This window comes from Coturnix japonica, chromosome 1 (genome assembly GCF_054131305.1).
Source record: "Coturnix japonica strain WE chromosome 1, WE-NBRP24, whole genome shotgun sequence".
NCBI classification, from domain to species: Eukaryota; Metazoa; Chordata; class Aves; order Galliformes; family Phasianidae; genus Coturnix; species Coturnix japonica.
Window position 1 is genome coordinate 102,631,378 of NC_140663.1, and position 18,432 is coordinate 102,649,809.

At 36.1% G+C, this 18,432-nt stretch overlaps 1 protein-coding gene across 5 annotated transcripts in view; it reads right to left on the reverse strand.

The window, feature by feature from the left end:
• USP9X (ubiquitin specific peptidase 9 X-linked) overlaps positions 1–18,432 on the reverse strand; it is an 88,521-nt gene that overhangs the window by 12,181 nt on the left and 57,908 nt on the right. For 3 of the 5 annotated variants that reach the window (XM_085530198.1, XM_015884793.3, XM_085530217.1), the window contains 14 exons: positions 17,707–17,832; positions 15,501–15,667; positions 10,846–10,954; positions 10,471–10,617; positions 10,188–10,334; positions 9,133–9,355; positions 7,734–7,954; positions 7,162–7,352; positions 6,558–6,731; positions 5,199–5,340; positions 4,274–5,024; positions 3,718–3,841; positions 2,283–2,508; positions 1,166–1,295 (listed from right to left, as the gene is read on the reverse strand). In XM_085530198.1, the coding sequence (XP_085386324.1) occupies positions 1,166–1,295; positions 2,283–2,508; positions 3,718–3,841; positions 4,274–5,024; positions 5,199–5,340; positions 6,558–6,731; positions 7,162–7,352; positions 7,734–7,954; positions 9,133–9,355; positions 10,188–10,334; positions 10,471–10,617; positions 10,846–10,954; positions 15,501–15,667; positions 17,707–17,832 (2,878 nt within the window). The remainder of the gene's footprint in view (positions 1–1,165; positions 1,296–2,282; positions 2,509–3,717; positions 3,842–4,273; positions 5,025–5,198; positions 5,341–6,557; positions 6,732–7,161; positions 7,353–7,733; positions 7,955–9,132; positions 9,356–10,187; positions 10,335–10,470; positions 10,618–10,845; positions 10,955–15,500; positions 15,668–17,706; positions 17,833–18,432) is intronic. The other 2 variants (XM_015884801.3, XR_014939859.1) reach the window with 2 other exon arrangements.

Here is an 18,432-nt window from a genome sequence, read left to right on the forward strand (position 1 = left end):
TATAATTATTACTTTGGATATTATTTTATCAAGTTACTAGCATACCAGCTAGTAACTTTCTTCTGGGCAAAGAACACACACAGTCTAGACTTAATAGTCTTCTTTTTGTTTGTTTTCATACTTTTAAAATTATATCTGTTACTATTTTTGTAGTGCTGGATATAATCAAGACCCACAGCAAAAATGCTGCAAAAACGTTGCAGAGGCCATAGCCAGTATTTCACATCTACTGCTCCAAAACTGATTATCACCTCATGTCAGTTGTATTACAGCACATGCATGATGGATGAGTCTTAAATATGGCAACTGCAAATATAGATAAGTCCTAACAGACTTGCATTCAAAGAAGCTAAACTTAATGGGAGATCACACTCAATTTCTAATTTAATCCTTCATCAGTAAATTAAGGACATTAGTGTTTAGGAAAAGAATCACTTTTCCATGCCTGGGAGAATTTCACTTAAGCCTTCCTATATTGCAAAAACATGATCTTTTCTTGCCTATGTTTATCTAGGATGAATGACAATATTTGATAAGCTTACAGTGGAATTTCCTGATTTTTGCATTCTTCTACCTCATATGACGCTTTGGTGAAAGCATTCTGGCAAGCAATGATGCATTAAGAACAGACACAGAGCTATCTTCTCAGTCTCCCAAACAGGCTTTAAAGGGAAAGAGTGCTGTAGAGCTAGTGTTTTCTTTTTGTAGCTGTGAGGTTCCTACTTGAACTAAACCAAAATTAACACTGAAAGGGTACAAACTGGAGCACACAGACAAACGTGACCAGCTGCATTACTCTAAGGGAAAAAACAAGTCTTTTCTGAATCTCCATCTTTCTGGACTTCTTCAGACCAAAAAAGTTAAGACTCCCACGTACTTCCTGGATCTCATGACCTCCCTGCAAAAGAGGTCTGCATGAAAAATAATTTATTTTCCTGTATTTTCACCCCCACAAGAAAGAGACAATTTCATAGCTCTAAGCTTCTTGAAGACAGAAGCTTCAAAGCCCAAACAGGAGGAGCAAAGATTCTCTAGAGAGCATTCATGTGATTTAATCTTAACAATCTGCCTGTCTCCAAAAAACTGGATCCTCATGCAAATGGAAAACTAAACCATTAATAAAGAAGAGTACATTGCATCAGTAAAGTGCATTTAATAGGCTTACCTAGATTGGCATACATCACAAACAGATTGAAATACTGCTGCAAATGACGCCCATGTTCAGATACTTCCCTTCGCAGAAGATTTAGTACCGCTCTCAGTAAGTGATCACTTAAACTTAAGTTATCATAAGCCTATAAAAGAAAGTTGCACTATTAATGGTTGAACCTGTAAATTATTTAGTTTATACTTTCTATGACGACAGAAAACGCGAATCCACCAGTATCTTAGTATTACACAGAGGATAATACTTGCTACACTGAATATCACACACGCCAGAGAAACCATGCACATGCACAAGTCTTCAACTGAATTTTTTCTCCCACAGCGGCTAGGTTTGAATACTCAGAAAAACTCATGGAGTTCTACAGTGAACTTTATAGACTGAAAAAGACTCTTGAAAAAACAGACATACAAAATCAAAACAAACAAAACTACTGATAAAAGTCTATGTAGCCTTAACATACATATATATTTTTTTTCTTTTGCTGCACTTGGTAATGAAAACGTTCTGAAAAAGAGGAACAATACAAGCGAAGGCCCCACTGTAGGCATCAACAACCTTAAAAATACTTCCAGGGAAAAGCCCATAAAAGTTTACTTTTTTAGATTTTAAGACAGGTAAAACAACAACTATTCCATTAAGACTTTGACTCTATTATTGTGTACTGTTTGGTAGTTGCAGATGTGTTGAACTGGGCAATTCGCATTCTGCTCCCATGCAAAGTTATGATTTTTGATTATTTCAGTGTTATAGAATACAGGAGAAAGTACTTTAACTCCTATGTGTCTTTTTTAATTCTAAATGGAAAACTAAACTTCACTTCCTTTCACACCATCCAATTCCCTACTTCTATTTTGTAGTATTGTACTGCTAACTAAATTCAAAGTTCTCACTAGTTAATCTCAACAGAGATTTAAAAATGAGGTGAAAACGAACCTTTCTGACTGTAACTCACACAAATTGCTCAACTAATGCCAAGTAGGGCAACACAGACTTTTGTACAGGGTTTACAGTTTTTTTTTGTAAAGTCCTACTGTGGAATTAGCTTTATAGCAAAGTGCTGTTAATGAAGAAATAAGAACACATTTCCAAAGATTTTCATTAGAAAATTAAATACCTGACTGGAAGGTCCAGGAGAAGCAAAAGGTGAAGGACACGGTCCATCTTGCAATGAAAAATGTGCAATAAATACAATAAGTTTCGCAAATGCACCCCTCACTTCAGCACTAGGGCATTCCAAAAGGTACTCAGAGAAACGGTTTGAAACATTAAAAAGGACATTGTGTGCAAACCAAAAGCGTACATTCTTGCTGTGACGGAGAAGAATGCATAACGCATCATACCTGAAACAGAAGACGATGCAGCTTAGAGACCATGACACTAATTAATTGACAGCTGTATTCTTTCTATAGAACTTGGAAATATACAATAAAGGTGATCCCCACATATTTTTGCTCACAAAGTGTTTACAGTCAGATGAACTAGTTACAATTACAGATAATTCTTCAAAACAAAAAAACTTCGAATTAAAAAAAGCCTCCTGTACTAAGCTGTTGTTGTTATGGATGTAAAAGCACAACTAAAGAATTACATCCCTTGACCTCTGATCTATTACTAAATGCAGTCATAAATAGGCAGCTCTTATTTACTCTGTATTCAGACTAGGGGAGAGGGTGAGCAGCAAAACACACATAAGCTATGTATAAGACTACAAACTAAACACATAACATACTAGAAATTCACGTTCTCATTTACAGATAATTAAAAAAAAAAAAACAACAGTAAAATGTTTGTTTTAGAGAACTCATCACTTCTGTCCTTGCAGCAGCAATATTTCAATGTCTCTTCATCGCTTAAAACAGGGATAACTCAGTTTTGAAAGCTGCTGCTAGAGGAAAAAAAGTGAGGCACATTTTTGCCATGTACTACAGAAATGCTATATAGCTGTTGGTAAACTACTCACAAACATGAGATCTTCTTCCTAGTTCTTGCTAACAGTAACCCATGTTCCTCTCCCCAGAACAAACTAACAGTTTAAAGATGACTAAAATACTGTGGTAAGACTGCAGTTAGTTATACTACACACAGATTTGTATTACAGGCCTCATAGCAATGTATGTAAGCACTCTGCTAATGAAATCTACAGTTTCAGAATTGGAAGAATTTCAGAAACAAAACAAAAATGAGCTTCATAACCAGGCTGAAAACAGTTTTGATTAAAATTAACTGAACCATGAACAAAATTCTGAATTCACATTGGAATATATACCTTATTAGTTTTGCCCTAAAAACACAGAATCTAATGACAAAGGCAGACAAAAGGGCAGATTTACACTTTCTTTAAAAATTAATTTTAGAGCTGCTCTACTCAGCAGCTTATTTTAAGGCTCAGTTCCCTCTCAGTATTTTCTCCTTTTTTTCCCCCCCACATAGATGGGGGAGGGGCGCAAGACAGGATGGCCCACTGACACTTCATTGTCATATGCACACAAACTAGGATCTTTGAAAAGACATTGAACTTCCAGAAGAATAGCTGTTAAAAGATCAGATACCAATCACTAGCTGGGCCACGGACTATTTTCTTTGTATGAAATCCTGTGGTGAAGAGAAATCTAGCAGCAAGTTGAATGCTAATCATAGTTATTTCTTCTGCTTCTGGCAACAGATGATCTTGTCCTGAAGAAAAACCAGAATACTCACATATAAACAAAGTAAAGGAAAAGTTTCAATATTTCAACTGATTCAGAACTGGTATTTTGTCTGACATAGTGTCCAAATTTTAAAAGGAAACATCAGAATTTCTGTTTTATTTGAAAACGTAAGCTTTTAGATCAGCATATGTTAACCTTCCTTTATAGGTTACAGGTCATTCATATCAATCATTCAGCACCTTGCTTGCAAGAATTATTTTCAGCAGAAACCCCCATAGGCATATGTACTAAGTGATTTTAAAATAAACTAAACAGAAGTTACTAAACACTCTGGCGTGTTATCAGTGATGACCAGCTCAACAACAGACGTCTAACAGCAGAAGTCCAGAAACAGACAAAGCAGAATATGCAAAATTCTCCCATGAGAAATTAATAATTACCACATTCTCATACTAACCTGGTGGAGGATTTAGGTAGACACTATTACAAGTAAGCAACTTCTTTATAAACTGGAAATATTCCAGGCTGTACTGCATCCGATTATGCATGAACTGCACATTCTGTTTCCGTACACTTCGTTCAATGGCTGACGGCATTTTAATTTGATGTGGTTTAGTGGTGATAGCAAGTTCCGAAATGTATTTTGTTAGTTCACTGTCTTTGTCTATTGTGTCCATACGTTCATAAAAAAGAATATAAGCATTCCACCACCTCTTCTGGCGTCTGTAGGACATACGCTTCATCATGTGATCAAATACTTCTCCCATGTATTCTCCACCAAAACACTGATTTTTCATTTCTTCATCATCATCCATTTTACACTCTGTCACATCTCCATCATCAAATTTATACCATCGATTTTTCTCACCGTCTCCACCATTTCTCTGGATAATATAAGAGTAATAATGTCCGCCACTGGCCTGGCCACTATGTACAAGCACACCAACAAGCCTGTATTTCGTGCTCCCAGAATGTTCATTTTCTGACTGTTCATTTTGTATTATTTGATTTTCTGGATTTACATCATCTCCTTCCAATTTAGCTACACCTGCTACTGTGTAAGGCTCCATGTCCAGCTCTCTTGGAAACTCAAAATAGTCGTTGAACTTGATTGCACATTCCCGTTCCCAGTCATAATCAAATCTCTTCAACTGGATGGCAAGAACTGGAGGCAACTTCTTAATCAACAAGCGTTTCACTGTATCAACCTAAGGATAGAAAAGAACATGAGTAGTTATGAGTTTTAAGTCCCTATTCAGTACACTCTTACCAACAGCCAAATTCCATAATTATAACTTTTTCCTAAACACAAACTAAGACTGAATTTGGTACAGCTGCATTAATACAGTGGTACACAAATTTTATATATAAATAATCATTACCTTTTTGTTGCATTTTTCACAATGATATGCATTTGCACCTTCCAATAAATCTCCCTTGACATACTGTTCCAAAGAATCAAGAAGGTTTTGGTGATTTCTTATATCTACATTCAGAGTTGTGAAGGATTCCTCACATTCGTACCTATGAAAGAATAAAAATGAACAGATACATTTAAGAGAAAGATAAAACATGTTCAACTTACATTGATGTGTTCTTTTTTTAAATCACAGTGTTCCTATAGCTACATTACAGTATCCGCACTGCACAAATTGGTGGCTGTTAATGAGCTTTACCATCAGCAATTAGACTGGTACCGTACAATCATTGTTTCATACCTACACACAATGGTTCAAAACATTTTAGAAAAGCTTCTTAATTTTACTAACTGAATAGAACTAAGTAGTTGTCTTTGTAAAAATCACTTCGCTTATCTGTGTAGATTTTTGCTCTGTTATGATAAAACATGCAAAGGAACTACTAGAAATGAACCTGAAATGCCCGAAAGACAACTGGTTAAGATATTTTGGATACATTTTTCAACAAATAAAGAAGCGATGAAAAATTAAGAAGGTTGCATCCATTCCAGGGCCTGAGTCTCTGACACACAATGAAACATACAAAAGCTTCTATAACAGTGAATATACTAGTATGTAGAAATGCTTAAAATAGTAATATTCAATTTATCTGCCAAGTTACGAAGTCTGTTAATTTGCCATACTCCAACAGTTTTTCTGGTCACAGATTTTAAGGCATGAAACTAGAGAAGTTATTTTAATTCACATGTAAACTCAACTGAAGTTGAAAGATTATCACAATACAATTGGTTTCTATCAGTCTTCTCTGGCTTTTATTTGTTGATTGAACGGTAAGGCTGAACAATCACTTTCCACAGAGCATTTGCAATAGTAATGTGTAGAGACACCTGTCGTATGACTCACAGATGAACACCCAACCCTGGAGGTGTTCAAGGCCAGGTTGGGTGAAGCCTCGGGCAGCCTGAGTGGGTGGCTGGCAACCCTGCTGAGTTGGGCTGGGTGGGCTTTAAAATCCCTTCCAACCTGAGCCATTCTATGATTCTATGATAGGAAAGATGTCAACAGCAGGAGGACCAACTGCTTACAATACATGATTTAACTCAATAGTAGAAGCAATAATAATTAAATATTTAAAGACACTTCAAGACAATTACATGAATGCTGTAGTAAAACAAGGTAGCAAATTTTATGAGCTTCAAAAAGAAACTGACATACCAGTCTTTATTCTCCACTCATTTTTATAAGGTTGTCTGCTCCAGAGCATCTTCACTGTATCTTTCCCATACTAACTTATTTATTCTATAAGTAGACTTGAACACTTACCTATGAGGGCATCCTTGACAAATCTTCTGATCAGCGAAGGATCCTCCTAAAACTTTACTTAGCATTGCTGGATGGCCCAAAGCTTTCAAAGCTTCATCTAAACTATCCACCAAGGAATTAAAGAATTCTAAAGCATCATGTTGTTCACGAAGATTTACAGGTTCACCCCAGAGTCTGAAAACGAAAGTACATCCTCGTCAAATAAATTTTTCCTCGATAATTCCTTAATAAAGATTTATTGAAGTTATTAATCCCTTCTTACTGGGTAAAACTACCGGATCATGATGTAGTATCTCAGCTGCCACTCCATTCTTGACACTTACTTATTGATAAGTAGAAAAGTGCCTTTTGTGTGCAAGTTCAGTCTTAGCTCAGAGACTAAATGCCAAGCTCAAAAACTGCTGGAATTCCAAATTACCAACTTTCTGTGAATTCTGGCTTATTTACAGAATTTCACAGAAGTGTGAGAAGGCAAGATAACAAATATAAATCTACACAAGTTTTACTAATTTACAGTTCTTAATATAATTTCTTCTACTACAGTTTGTTTTGTTGCATTTCAGTGTTTCAGCAAGTGGATATCAGTAATAAATTTTCTATTTACCTAAATTGTTTCCAAAACCCTCTTGGTACATAGTATTGTAGCCTGGAAGCTGCTAAATGACCAAAAATTACTTGGAGATGCCTCAGGACTCCAATATTGTACTCTTTTCTGTCTTCTGTTTTACTCAATGCTGGTTTGTCTTCATACTGATGTGGGTAACCAAACACATCATCTCGTGGGTCAACATTGCTCTGAAAAGCAGAAGAGAATTTGTGCAACTAGGTTTGGTATGTACTTATAACTGGTAGTATCCCTTCCAGATCTATTCCTAGATTTTAACAATCTAAAGAAGTAAACATTGTATTTGCATGCATTTATCAAGTTCTGGTGACAGAAGCAATCCATGGTGCAATCAGGCATATATACATGAGGAGGAATTCTGCAAACTCTGCTACTAGTATCTTTTCTGCTGTTTCTCTGCCAAGGGGCCTATTCACATAAGAATATTATGCTACTGCCCCCCCTGTTAGCAGTGAAAAGCAAAATGATTAGTCACTTAAATTTATCATAACCTCTGGATCAAAAAGAACTTTGATGTTTCTGATAAAGAAGCTCTACCTAATTAAATTTACCTCATTGTCCTGCTTTTCATCCCCAGACATATCATCATCTACATCACTGCCTGTGCCTTCAATTGCAAGAATCCCATTCCTGATGGCTGGAATCATGTACAGCTGCTGAATTACAGAATTCATGTAACAAGTGGCACCAGCATTTTTTAATCCTACAAATCCCTTTGGTGGTCGAGGCCCAACAGGTGGAAGATATTCCCATTCTGTAAGCGCTTCACAAGCTAAGAAAAAGAAAACAAAACAACATAATGCAATTAGAAAAATTACTTTGTTATAAAGTATTAACTTTTCAGCTGCAGAATAGAGGACAGTTGCATAAAATTAGCATTACTCTGTATCATGTTGCAGTTTAACAAAAATGTTTCACCAGAACATCAATTGTTAAAATTAACACATTTTCATAAATCATAATATTACCTATAGCCTTAAGATTATACCACTTTCTTCTATTTTGTAATTAAAACAGTGGCTAAACAAAAAAAAAATAAAATAGTTTATTTATGGAAAAAGCATAACACTTCCCACCAGTATGAGCAATTTTCTAGTTCAAACATTCCAGATCTGACAGTAGTAACAAAACTAGAATATATAACCAACTAAATAAGACTTTCATAAATTTGCAGTATTTTTAACATTACAATGTTTATCTTACACCTCACTTTCCTGTGCCAGAAAAACATTTTTTAATAGTGCTATCTATATACCCTGTGAAAGACTCTTCCTCAGCCTTGTCCTTTACACTTCTCTTCAGAATACGTTTACAATCACAGATGTCCTACACTAATCTGTTGTATTTTTTGTATGTACTGAAATTGCTATTATCTTTCTTCAATGAGAATGAAGTTCTTTGAAGTGTAGAAGTGCAGAGACAAGGTCAAAATGGAGAGAAAAACTATAGAGAAGAGGCTGTGACACAAGCAGAGCACTAGTATGGTGTTAAAAACAGGACAGTGGAGCTGTGTCTGTGTATGGATAAGAATAACAGATCAAGTGAGCAACCGTAAGCAGAAGAAATTTGCTGAAGTGCTGGGACTGGTTAGGCAAAGCCTGAAACAATGAGATAAGCGTAAAAAAAAAAGGGGGATAGAATAAGGTTCTTGGGATCTAGTAGAGACAAAGTGGAATAGGCACAGATTAGAGTATGGAGTCTGCCTGTGTGAGAGAATGGAACTTGGATGCAATCATGTAATGCAGTCAGTCCACTAACTGCATGAAGAACAAATGAAGGGCTATACTAACTTTTCTAACATATGAAGGCCTAATTTTACAATAAAGCACATTCCACATTAAAACCACAGTGTAAAAAAAAAGTTAGCTCAGTTGATAAACACAAACAAAATCTATATATAATATATATATATATAAAAAAAATAGGAAATAGTTAAAAAAAATTACATACTAGTGATTGCTGTACCTATGTAATACATCTCAGTCAAGGTGTCTACTATTTGTTTGAGATTTCGGACACATCCAACTGCTAGTGCAACTAGTAGCTCAAAGCCAGCATTAATAGTAGCTGGTGAACTACAGACTGGTATGGCCTGCTCAGCAGGCAATTCTCCATTTCTCATGTACTGTAAATAAACATTAGATGCCGGAAAGATGAAATCATCTATCAATTCCTGAAAAAGATAAAAGAAAATAAATCACTTGCTATTGTAAAAAATAATCTCTATTTTATAACAAGTTATGAGTTATTACATAAATGAATGTCTAAGAACTGGAGACATACTTAAAAGTAGGGAGTTAAAATTTAGACCAATATCCTAATGAGCTTTTACATGTAGAAAAGAATAATTTACTCTAAAGCAGTTCACTACAAACTCCTTTCCCCATGTTAAAAACATATCTATATTGTTCTTGATTAGTAATTTTAATTTTGCCCAATCAGTATTATCTACAAAGCCCTATATCAGTTAATGATAAAGAAACCAAATCTAATTAAGGAGATTCTCAGATTTATTCATTTATTCAAACTTGCCATAAACATTAAGAGTTAGAAACACGGAGGAAAGAAAATACAGTATAACAAAAGACAGTAGCTCCATACTACCGTGTTCAAAAAACATTTAGATGTTGTACTGAGGGACATGGTTTAGTCTGGGAAATATTGGTGACGGATGGTTGGACTAATGACCCTGGAGGTCTTTTCCAGCCTTGGTGCTTCTATGATTCTAAACAGGTCTATCCTGTGTCTAGTTCACTATCCATGTGTGAGTTTGCTGAATCTTGGAAGCTTACTAGTTCACAGCAACTGTTCACACAGTGGTTCATGAAGAATGACAATGCCAAGTACTCTTAATAATTAAATGTGATTTTTCTTTTTAACTCCAATAAGAAACTCTCATCCAACAGTTGAATTGGGACATTTGTGGCTACAAACTACAAGAAAAAAAACTCTACTTATTTATAAATGCCACTCAAAACCCCACAATTCAAAAAACTTGAACTTACTTTAATGAGATTAGCACCTCCTTTTTCACAACCAATATGGTATTTCTTCTCAGGTGTCTGGAATGCTAACAACTCTTTTGTTACTCCAAGGTGACCTTCTAAGATGGTTTCTTCAACACCTGTTTCCCCTGTCCTTTTTACTTCATCCTGCCATGGAATGAAGAGAAAGTTAGGATACTCTACTAAATAATATACATCACTATCTAGGAAACTTGAAACCGTACTTAACGGCAAAGCACCAAAAATCTCATTATTAAAAATAAATCGATTCTTATTAACTTACCCTGATCCTCTTCAGCCAGTCAATTTCATTATTGAGAAGAACTTCAGCATTGGGCACATTAATACTACTGTTGTAAGCATAGTTAAGAAGATGTCTTAAGAGAGTGAAGTAATCTCCAGAATGCTTAGCTCTCTCTCTGGCAGTACTCTGCGCAAACAGAAAGTGAATGATTTGTAATTCATACATGCTTCTATTTACTTAGCAACACCCCTCTCCAACTCAAACTGAAATTGATTGTGCTGCTTACCTGTAGGTCAAAAGGAAATTACACCCTACTGATTTGTTAACTGAAATTTGTGTTCATCTGAAAATATTTTGTCTCAGTACTTTTACAAAGATTCACACTGTACTGAAGCCTTCAATCTGGCAACTTACCCCCAGAACTGTAAACAGCAGAGTAATGAAGAAAAGGAGAGGTCTCTGTCCCATGCAACACCTGGTAGCCATTAAAAAGAACTGCTCTTGTGCCATCTGACGAACAATTCTAAAACAACATTTAATAAAAAACTTTAAATACAATCTAAACAGAACAATGAAATCTGTACTTATTTGTTACACTCCTTAACGTTGTTTTGTTAAAACTGCATGTAGTGCAAGAAACAGCAATACTTCAATTATTCATTGGCTATTGACTAAGTTCCTCCTAGTGAAATTTTAAACAGGAGTTACTATAATAAAATCAGATCAACAAATCAAGTATACCAGAAATACGAGAAACTTAACAGCAACTAACCCCTAACCCTGCACAATATCACCATACACTGGATAGCCAGACAAGCAATTTGCAGGCCTAAGTCTAATTCTGGATAAGCTGTGCCTAAGGGACAAAATAAAATGATCCTAGTCAAAATACACATACATACCACTGTAGTAATTTGCTATCCATCTACAATGCAATCAAAATTTATCATCAGAAAGATAAAAGAGGGCTCCCTGAAAATTAACATGTCTGGAATTAAATGAAGCTTTCTATCTAAGAATTTAATGTAATCAGTCAAATTGAACTAGGAAAGAAAAAAAACCCCACTATTTTAAGTTTTAAAAACCCTTAAGTCTTAGGGTTGTCTTAGTAGCAAGCTCAGTAAAAACTGTTAGAAAAAGGACTCTGCTTGGGTAAAGGGGGGGAGAGGCAGAAAGGAAAAAACAAGGTTGCACTTTATGGAGTGTCTCAAGATGTAAGAAACTGAATTTTGCAGTGTCTTTTTGGTGTGGCTGTAATTGTTTTCTGCTCATGAGATCACTGCGGAAAGAACACAGAAGAATCCTATTTTCTCCAGAGTTCTCCTGTGTGCAGTTTACTGTGCTTCTAAGACACGTAGGAATGGCCATGAAGTCAAAGCAAAGAAGCACCTAACCCAGCACCCTGCCTCTGGCGTACACCTAGGAAAGCACACAAGAGGAGAGAAGCATGCAGTGATACTCCTCCAGAATGTCTTCTCAGCTTCTAGCAATTTGTGGTTCAGCAAGACTACCAAAAACAGTGTTTTATAGCCCCACTGGCCAAACTCATGAAAGAATCCCCTCAAACCATTTCTCAACTGATGGTTTACATTACTTAAAGAGTATGCTCAAAAACTTTTTACTACTATGAAAGAGAAAGAAACACTGTTCCCTATTAATCCTCCCTTTGCTACTTCTGATTTAAAGGTCTCTGTGGTATTCTCCTCCCACCATTTATATCTTCTCCAATAAAAAAAATGCCTCAAGCTATTCAGCTGTTCCTCAGATGGAAGTAATTTCAGAGCTTTGATCTTCCTTGTCACCCTTCTCTGATCTTTGCAAGTTTTATGGCAGTGCTCTGAGAGTTGTAGAAGGACCATGGGACAGAGAAGGTCTATTTTATTTGTAATGAATTGTGGCATTCATGGAACCAACTGCAGAGTTACTGTCTTCCTAAAACTTCTCACAGACACATCCTTTAAGAGGCATACCTTCAATTGCCTACAATACATCCCATAGACACTCCTCGGGGTCACACACTTAAGGCAAAAAGGTAAATATAGTATTTTTCTACAGTGAGAAGTGTGACTGATGAAACACAGTCTTGCACTGTGATGTCTCTGAGTAGTATGAAGTATTTGAACACAAGTAGTGTATTTTTTGAGGCTATGATAGGCTAATTCTTTACAGGAACATTCCTACATTCTTAAGAGGGATTCCGCTCCCTCAGGAGACATCTAGTACCACGACAGACAACATGAAGACCATGCAGAGCGGGCAGATATCATACAAGTTGCTCAACGAACTCTCATTTACCTGGTGAAACAGCTGGAGACCAAATGCCTCCATTAAAACGGGCGACCTATATTCTATCTTGTTGATAGCTCCAGGATGCATAACTCTGTTTTGTTATAAAAAGTTAGCTTCTTCAATGGATCTTAAATACCATAGCTTTTCATGGGCAGTAAGAATCTGGGGAAGGGTCTACAAGTATGACCCTTAAAAATTTTACAGCCATCAGCAGCATACCTATGGATTCCAGGACCATTGAGAACTACTGTTCAGCTACCATTTACTAAGTCAGTTTTGCACTCATGGCTCACCAATACAAAATCCATTGCACAGGAGGGAACAACTGCTCTGGTATTTAGTATTAAATATTTCACATTTTATTTCTCAACTTATATATGGCAAAAGTCCCATACAGTCTCAACAAATTAGGAACCAACAATTAATACCAAACAACCCATCTCATTAGCTCCAGAAAGAAAGTAACCGAGATATGAACCTGACCATTTTCACTGTCAATTACGGTACAGCAAAAAATGTTTTCTCACATGCATAATCTTGCTCATATTGTTCTAATAGAGGCTAGGAGATGAGAGAATGACAGTCAAAACTGAGAGGTAAAGAATTCTCAATGTCTGATATTTGCTGCACTGTGAACACAAATCTGTTTGCACATCAACTTAAAACAGAGACAGTTCTGTAGTTCAACTTTACTGTCTTCATTTTCAAATTGGTTTCTGTTTCCACCAATGTTTACGCTGCTCTAACCATTACTGAATAATGAACAGTACTGCTGCATTCCAAGTGAGATCATTAGGTATATATCAGAATTTTTACAAACATACGAGAGAAAATAAATGAAGCACAACTTCTTGTATGGAAAAATGATTCATACTACTAATACAACAAACTGCTCATTTCCTGGGCTGGTGGAAAAACAAAGCAGAGTGAAGGAACTGAGCAGCAGTTAACTTTGAAAGGGGAGTCCTTACAGAATTTCATTCTCTCTGACAACAAAAAACAAACCAGAACACAAGAACACCACATAACAAAAGCTATTCCTTAGTGCTACTATGTTTCTGAAGGGTGAAAAGCCAATATACTAGGAGAATTAAGTCACTGCTGTTCAGACTGGCTCATATCCCAACAAAACATGTGCAAAGAGAAGCCCCAGCTTGAGGAATAATCTAGTTTATTCCAGTACTTTAGGAAGGAAAGTACAATGAACTATTCACTAGGCATAACAATATGAAATACTTGGGATTCAAATTTCAGACAGAGTTCAAATCAGCAAGGATATTAACCACTGGAAGAGAGAGGAAAAACTGTCACGGTTTTGTGAATCTGTAAATCAACACTAAGTTCTACCAGAAGGATATACTACCTCAGTCATGTACCCCGTTAAAAGGAATCTACACAAAAAATGTGAAGGCTAAACTGCTTGACATGCGTAGATTTAGAGGGTCCCCATTTGAACTAACAGTTCACTCGCTTAAGGAAACAGAACCAGAACAGAAATAGCTGCAAAGAACATCCACCATTTTCAAAGGCTGAGAATGGTAACAAATCATCTTTGGTGCAGGTTTGTCACTGACACCATTTTATTTGTAAAAACAAAACATTGCTATTTTGCTAGTATCTATTTTAATACTTTACGTTGTGCTGTAAAGTAACTAAACTTTCTTTTCTAACTTAAGCAATAATAACAAGCTTCAGTGAAGCTACTCAATGCGACATTCCGTATAATAGGTTATAAACCAATAATAACGCTTGTGGATCTTCACCGTAACAATCCAGTCTCACCAAGAGACGCAAGAAGTTAATTGTAGTTCACATGCTAAAAGTCACAAGACATGCAACACGTCCCCCAGTGCCGAGGGTTCAACCAAGATGCAAGCACTGCACCACGTGACAACTCCAATGTGACAGGTTTATACAAATGTCTGCAAAACAGAGTCACAAGTGTTTCCACTCTCATGCAAGAAACTAAAGGAAACTAAATCTTCTTCCCCTCTTCTCAAAGGACTGTATCTTGGTCCTTACTTATCAGAAAGAAAGCATTTATTTGAAAATTCTCCCCTATCTAATTTACTTAAACTTCCTACTGTAGTTTTCAGCAATTGTGAACAATATAAATCACCTATTGTCTTACTCTAAACAAATTAAGGATTCTAAAGCTACCTATAATCAGGCAATTACTTCACTTGACAATATCCTTCTTAAGAGTACACAGAAGTTAAGACTAATGGAATTGCACAGTTTAGTTTGAGGGGATCTGTGAAGACCTACCCAACTACCTGAGCACTTCAAGGCTAACCAAAAGTTAAAGTACACTAATGAAGGCATTGACCAATTGCTACTTGAACACTGATGCCTCTCTAGGAAGCCTGCTCCTGAGTTTAACCACACTTACAGTAAAGAAATTGTTCCTAACGTCCAGTCTTCGCTCCTCGACACAGCTTTGTGCCATTCCCACGCAACCAGTCACTGACGACCAGGGTGCAGAGACTGGAACCTTCCTTGCTGCTTTCCCCTCCTCTGGAAGCTGCCTCCCAGCCTCCTTCAGACTGCATAACTCAAGGGTCCTCACAGTCTCCTCAATGGACACAACTTACCAGCTCAGTTATGCTTCTCCAGACACTATCACCTTATGATAAGTATCCACATTACAGATTTATAAATTGCTAAACAGTAAATCAGAATGATTGATGAATTTATTAAAATAAGCCACTTCTTTATGTGTAGGATATATATACATGCAATACTGGAAAATAATACACTATTAAAACAACAAAACTTACTTGCTGTGACAGTGCAATAGCAAATCAATGATAAACGTCTGCCATGCTTTTTCTTTACTTAGCGCATCCAGTGCTGTTGGAATCAAAGCAAAACATAGGGTCATCACCTCCAATGCTTCACAGCAAACTTGTTCATCTTCCATGTCTGGTTCATTTCCTGCATTCGTCTGTGAAAATAAACAAAAAGAGCACAAAGTAGGTATGGAAGAAAAAAAATCCAGAGAAACCCCAGCAGCTTCCAGGTACATATTCTAAATACAAACTCAAACCATGGATTTGTTCACAACAGTCATTGTTAACGCCACATATTTTATACACTCAGGTACTATTTGTTTTACACAAGACTAAACAGGCAGAAAGAATGGAATACAGTACTGAATAGATAACTAAAAACACCAATTTTAGTTGTGTAAAGACTAAATAGGTAAGGTTACCGAAGTGGGAGGATGTTGAAATTCTGAGCTTTCTCAAGATATGAAATTAACAGCAGAAGACTTAACAGGTTCAGGACTATGTCTGCTTAGTACTGAAACCTCAATTAGAAACAAAATTATTTCTGCAAGCAGGCAGGGACGCAGAAGAAATATAAGGCGCCATTCATATTTGAAGTATTTGTCTACACCCAAACAACAGGAACTAGATGGTCTGTATAAACACCACACTTGCAGTACTTCAAGATTATGGGCCTTCTCTGAGGTAACAAGAAGACATCTGATACTACAAAAAGCAGTGTATAGTCTTCTAAATCCACCAGTCAGAGGACAGCCATACCGTATCTTCTGAGCCAGTAGGCAGAAGAATTTCTGCAAAAATCTATGCTCTCAAAATAATTTACCCCGATTTTTCAGTTTAATTGAATTCAGTGCATTACAGAATCTTCCTGAAGTGCTCACGAACATTATTTCAGAAGTCACAGTTGACATGACTATTCTGAAAAGCTGCTTAATCCTAATTTCACAAAATTTAGCCCACTTTTCTTTCCCTTGAACTATCATTAAATGTTAAGTGTCTGCCCCACTGACTTAGCAAAATGCTCTAACAATTTAAGGATAAATAAATAAAACAGCTTAGCGGTCAATTTAGGAAACAGAAAGTTTTTCTTAAATCATTTTTTATCTCAGTGTATTCAATCAATGGTATAAAAACCATTGCAGGAGTTACTTCCCCTGCCCCGATGCTAAATGCAACGTCTTAGATAAACAACGCATATTTTCTTGCATCATACTAAACTATTTCTGTGATAAGTTTTTCTACCGATGTTATTTAACTGTATTGCATTATCACTTCTTATTAGTTCTTTTAACCAGTTTTTCCCTTTGACTTTTATTTCCTTCTTCCTTAACATAAACCAAATGCAGCTGTCATTTATTACAAATGTCCATATAGAAGTAAACAAAAATCTTAAAAAAAAAAAACAAACAAAAAACCGCTGAAGAACAACCAGTAACAGCGTTACTATGAAATATTGAAAAGTTCTTCTTGAGATCTATGCACAGTTTAAATTTCACATATTTTAAGACCACAATCACATGAAAATATTTCTACAGAATTCAACTGTAAAATTCTCACCCAGAATAATGTCAGAAACAAAGCAATATATTGAAATCAAATGAAAAATGATGTTTGTATAATGCCTCTTTACTTAATCCTAAAATCACAAATGCAGTAAATAAGACCCATCTGGTGGCAGAAGAATGCTTCATATGTGATAAACAACAGAAGTAAATGCTGTAGCAGTGTTACTCAAAGAAGGAGAAACAGTCATGACTTAACAGAGTATTTTTAAGCTGCAATAAAAGACCAAATCCTCCTGCATTATCCTTGAGCAACCTGATCACTGACCCAAATAGGAAATAAACATTGCCGTGGTTAAGCCCATAGCACAGGGCATGCTCTCAACTCTACCAGAAGAAGTTACATTAGTCAGTATGTTAAGAAAATGAGAAATGTGCCCATGATTTTACTAAGTTCTAGTCAGGAATATTTTCTCTTCTACGCTGACAGTCTCAATATGTACATCAATAGTTACAGAGAGAAGGAATTCAGACTTGGAAATTAAAGAAATTAAAGAGTAGCAGGACACTTGACACACAATACTATACTCCAAAATACATAATCAAAACAACTACTTAAAACCTCATAGTACTCCTAATGGCCCTATCTTTTTTTTATGACTATTCCTTCATTCAGAAAAATAAATTCTTACCTTTTCATAGATTTTACTGATTTCCTCATTAGAGCTGAACACAAGCTGAACTGACCCACAACCAGATGCCCAGACAATTTTTTGCACTGCTCTAATAACACAGATATCAGGTATGTATTTTGAAGCCTGGAAGGGGAGTGAGGGGGGATGGGGAAGAGAGAAAAAAACATAAGCATGTATTTTAGATGTATTACAGAATCTTAAATCATAAGGTTACAACAACTAAATGAAGTTTGAGAACAAGCCATTGGCTACTTCAGGGATGACTGAAATAAATGTTTCATCTTTTGCTTATACTCAAATTCCTTGAGTTGAGAAAAACCAAAACAAGCACACTGGAAGACATACACCATAGAAAGTTTGCTCCCTGACTTATTCCCTATTCTAGTTAACAGCTAGACAAACTAAGGCTTATCAAGTACCTGATTAATACATAAATGGATTCCCTTGTTTTCAAGTTACATGGGGTTTTAAATGAGTAACAATGCAGATTACATATCTTATGGATGCAGAATCACTCATCAGTCCTCAGGGCACAGTCTGAGTTAACACATTGTACTTTGTACTGATGTACATTAACTCTTGGGCAGAAACTGTGTTGTTCTTGTCATGATTACTGTCGTTACATATTGTTTGCATCAACTTGAATCTACATTCAAACTCAAATTGTCAAAACATTTAGCAATCTTTAGTAACAGATAGTCAACTCTCAGTTGCAAATTTTAC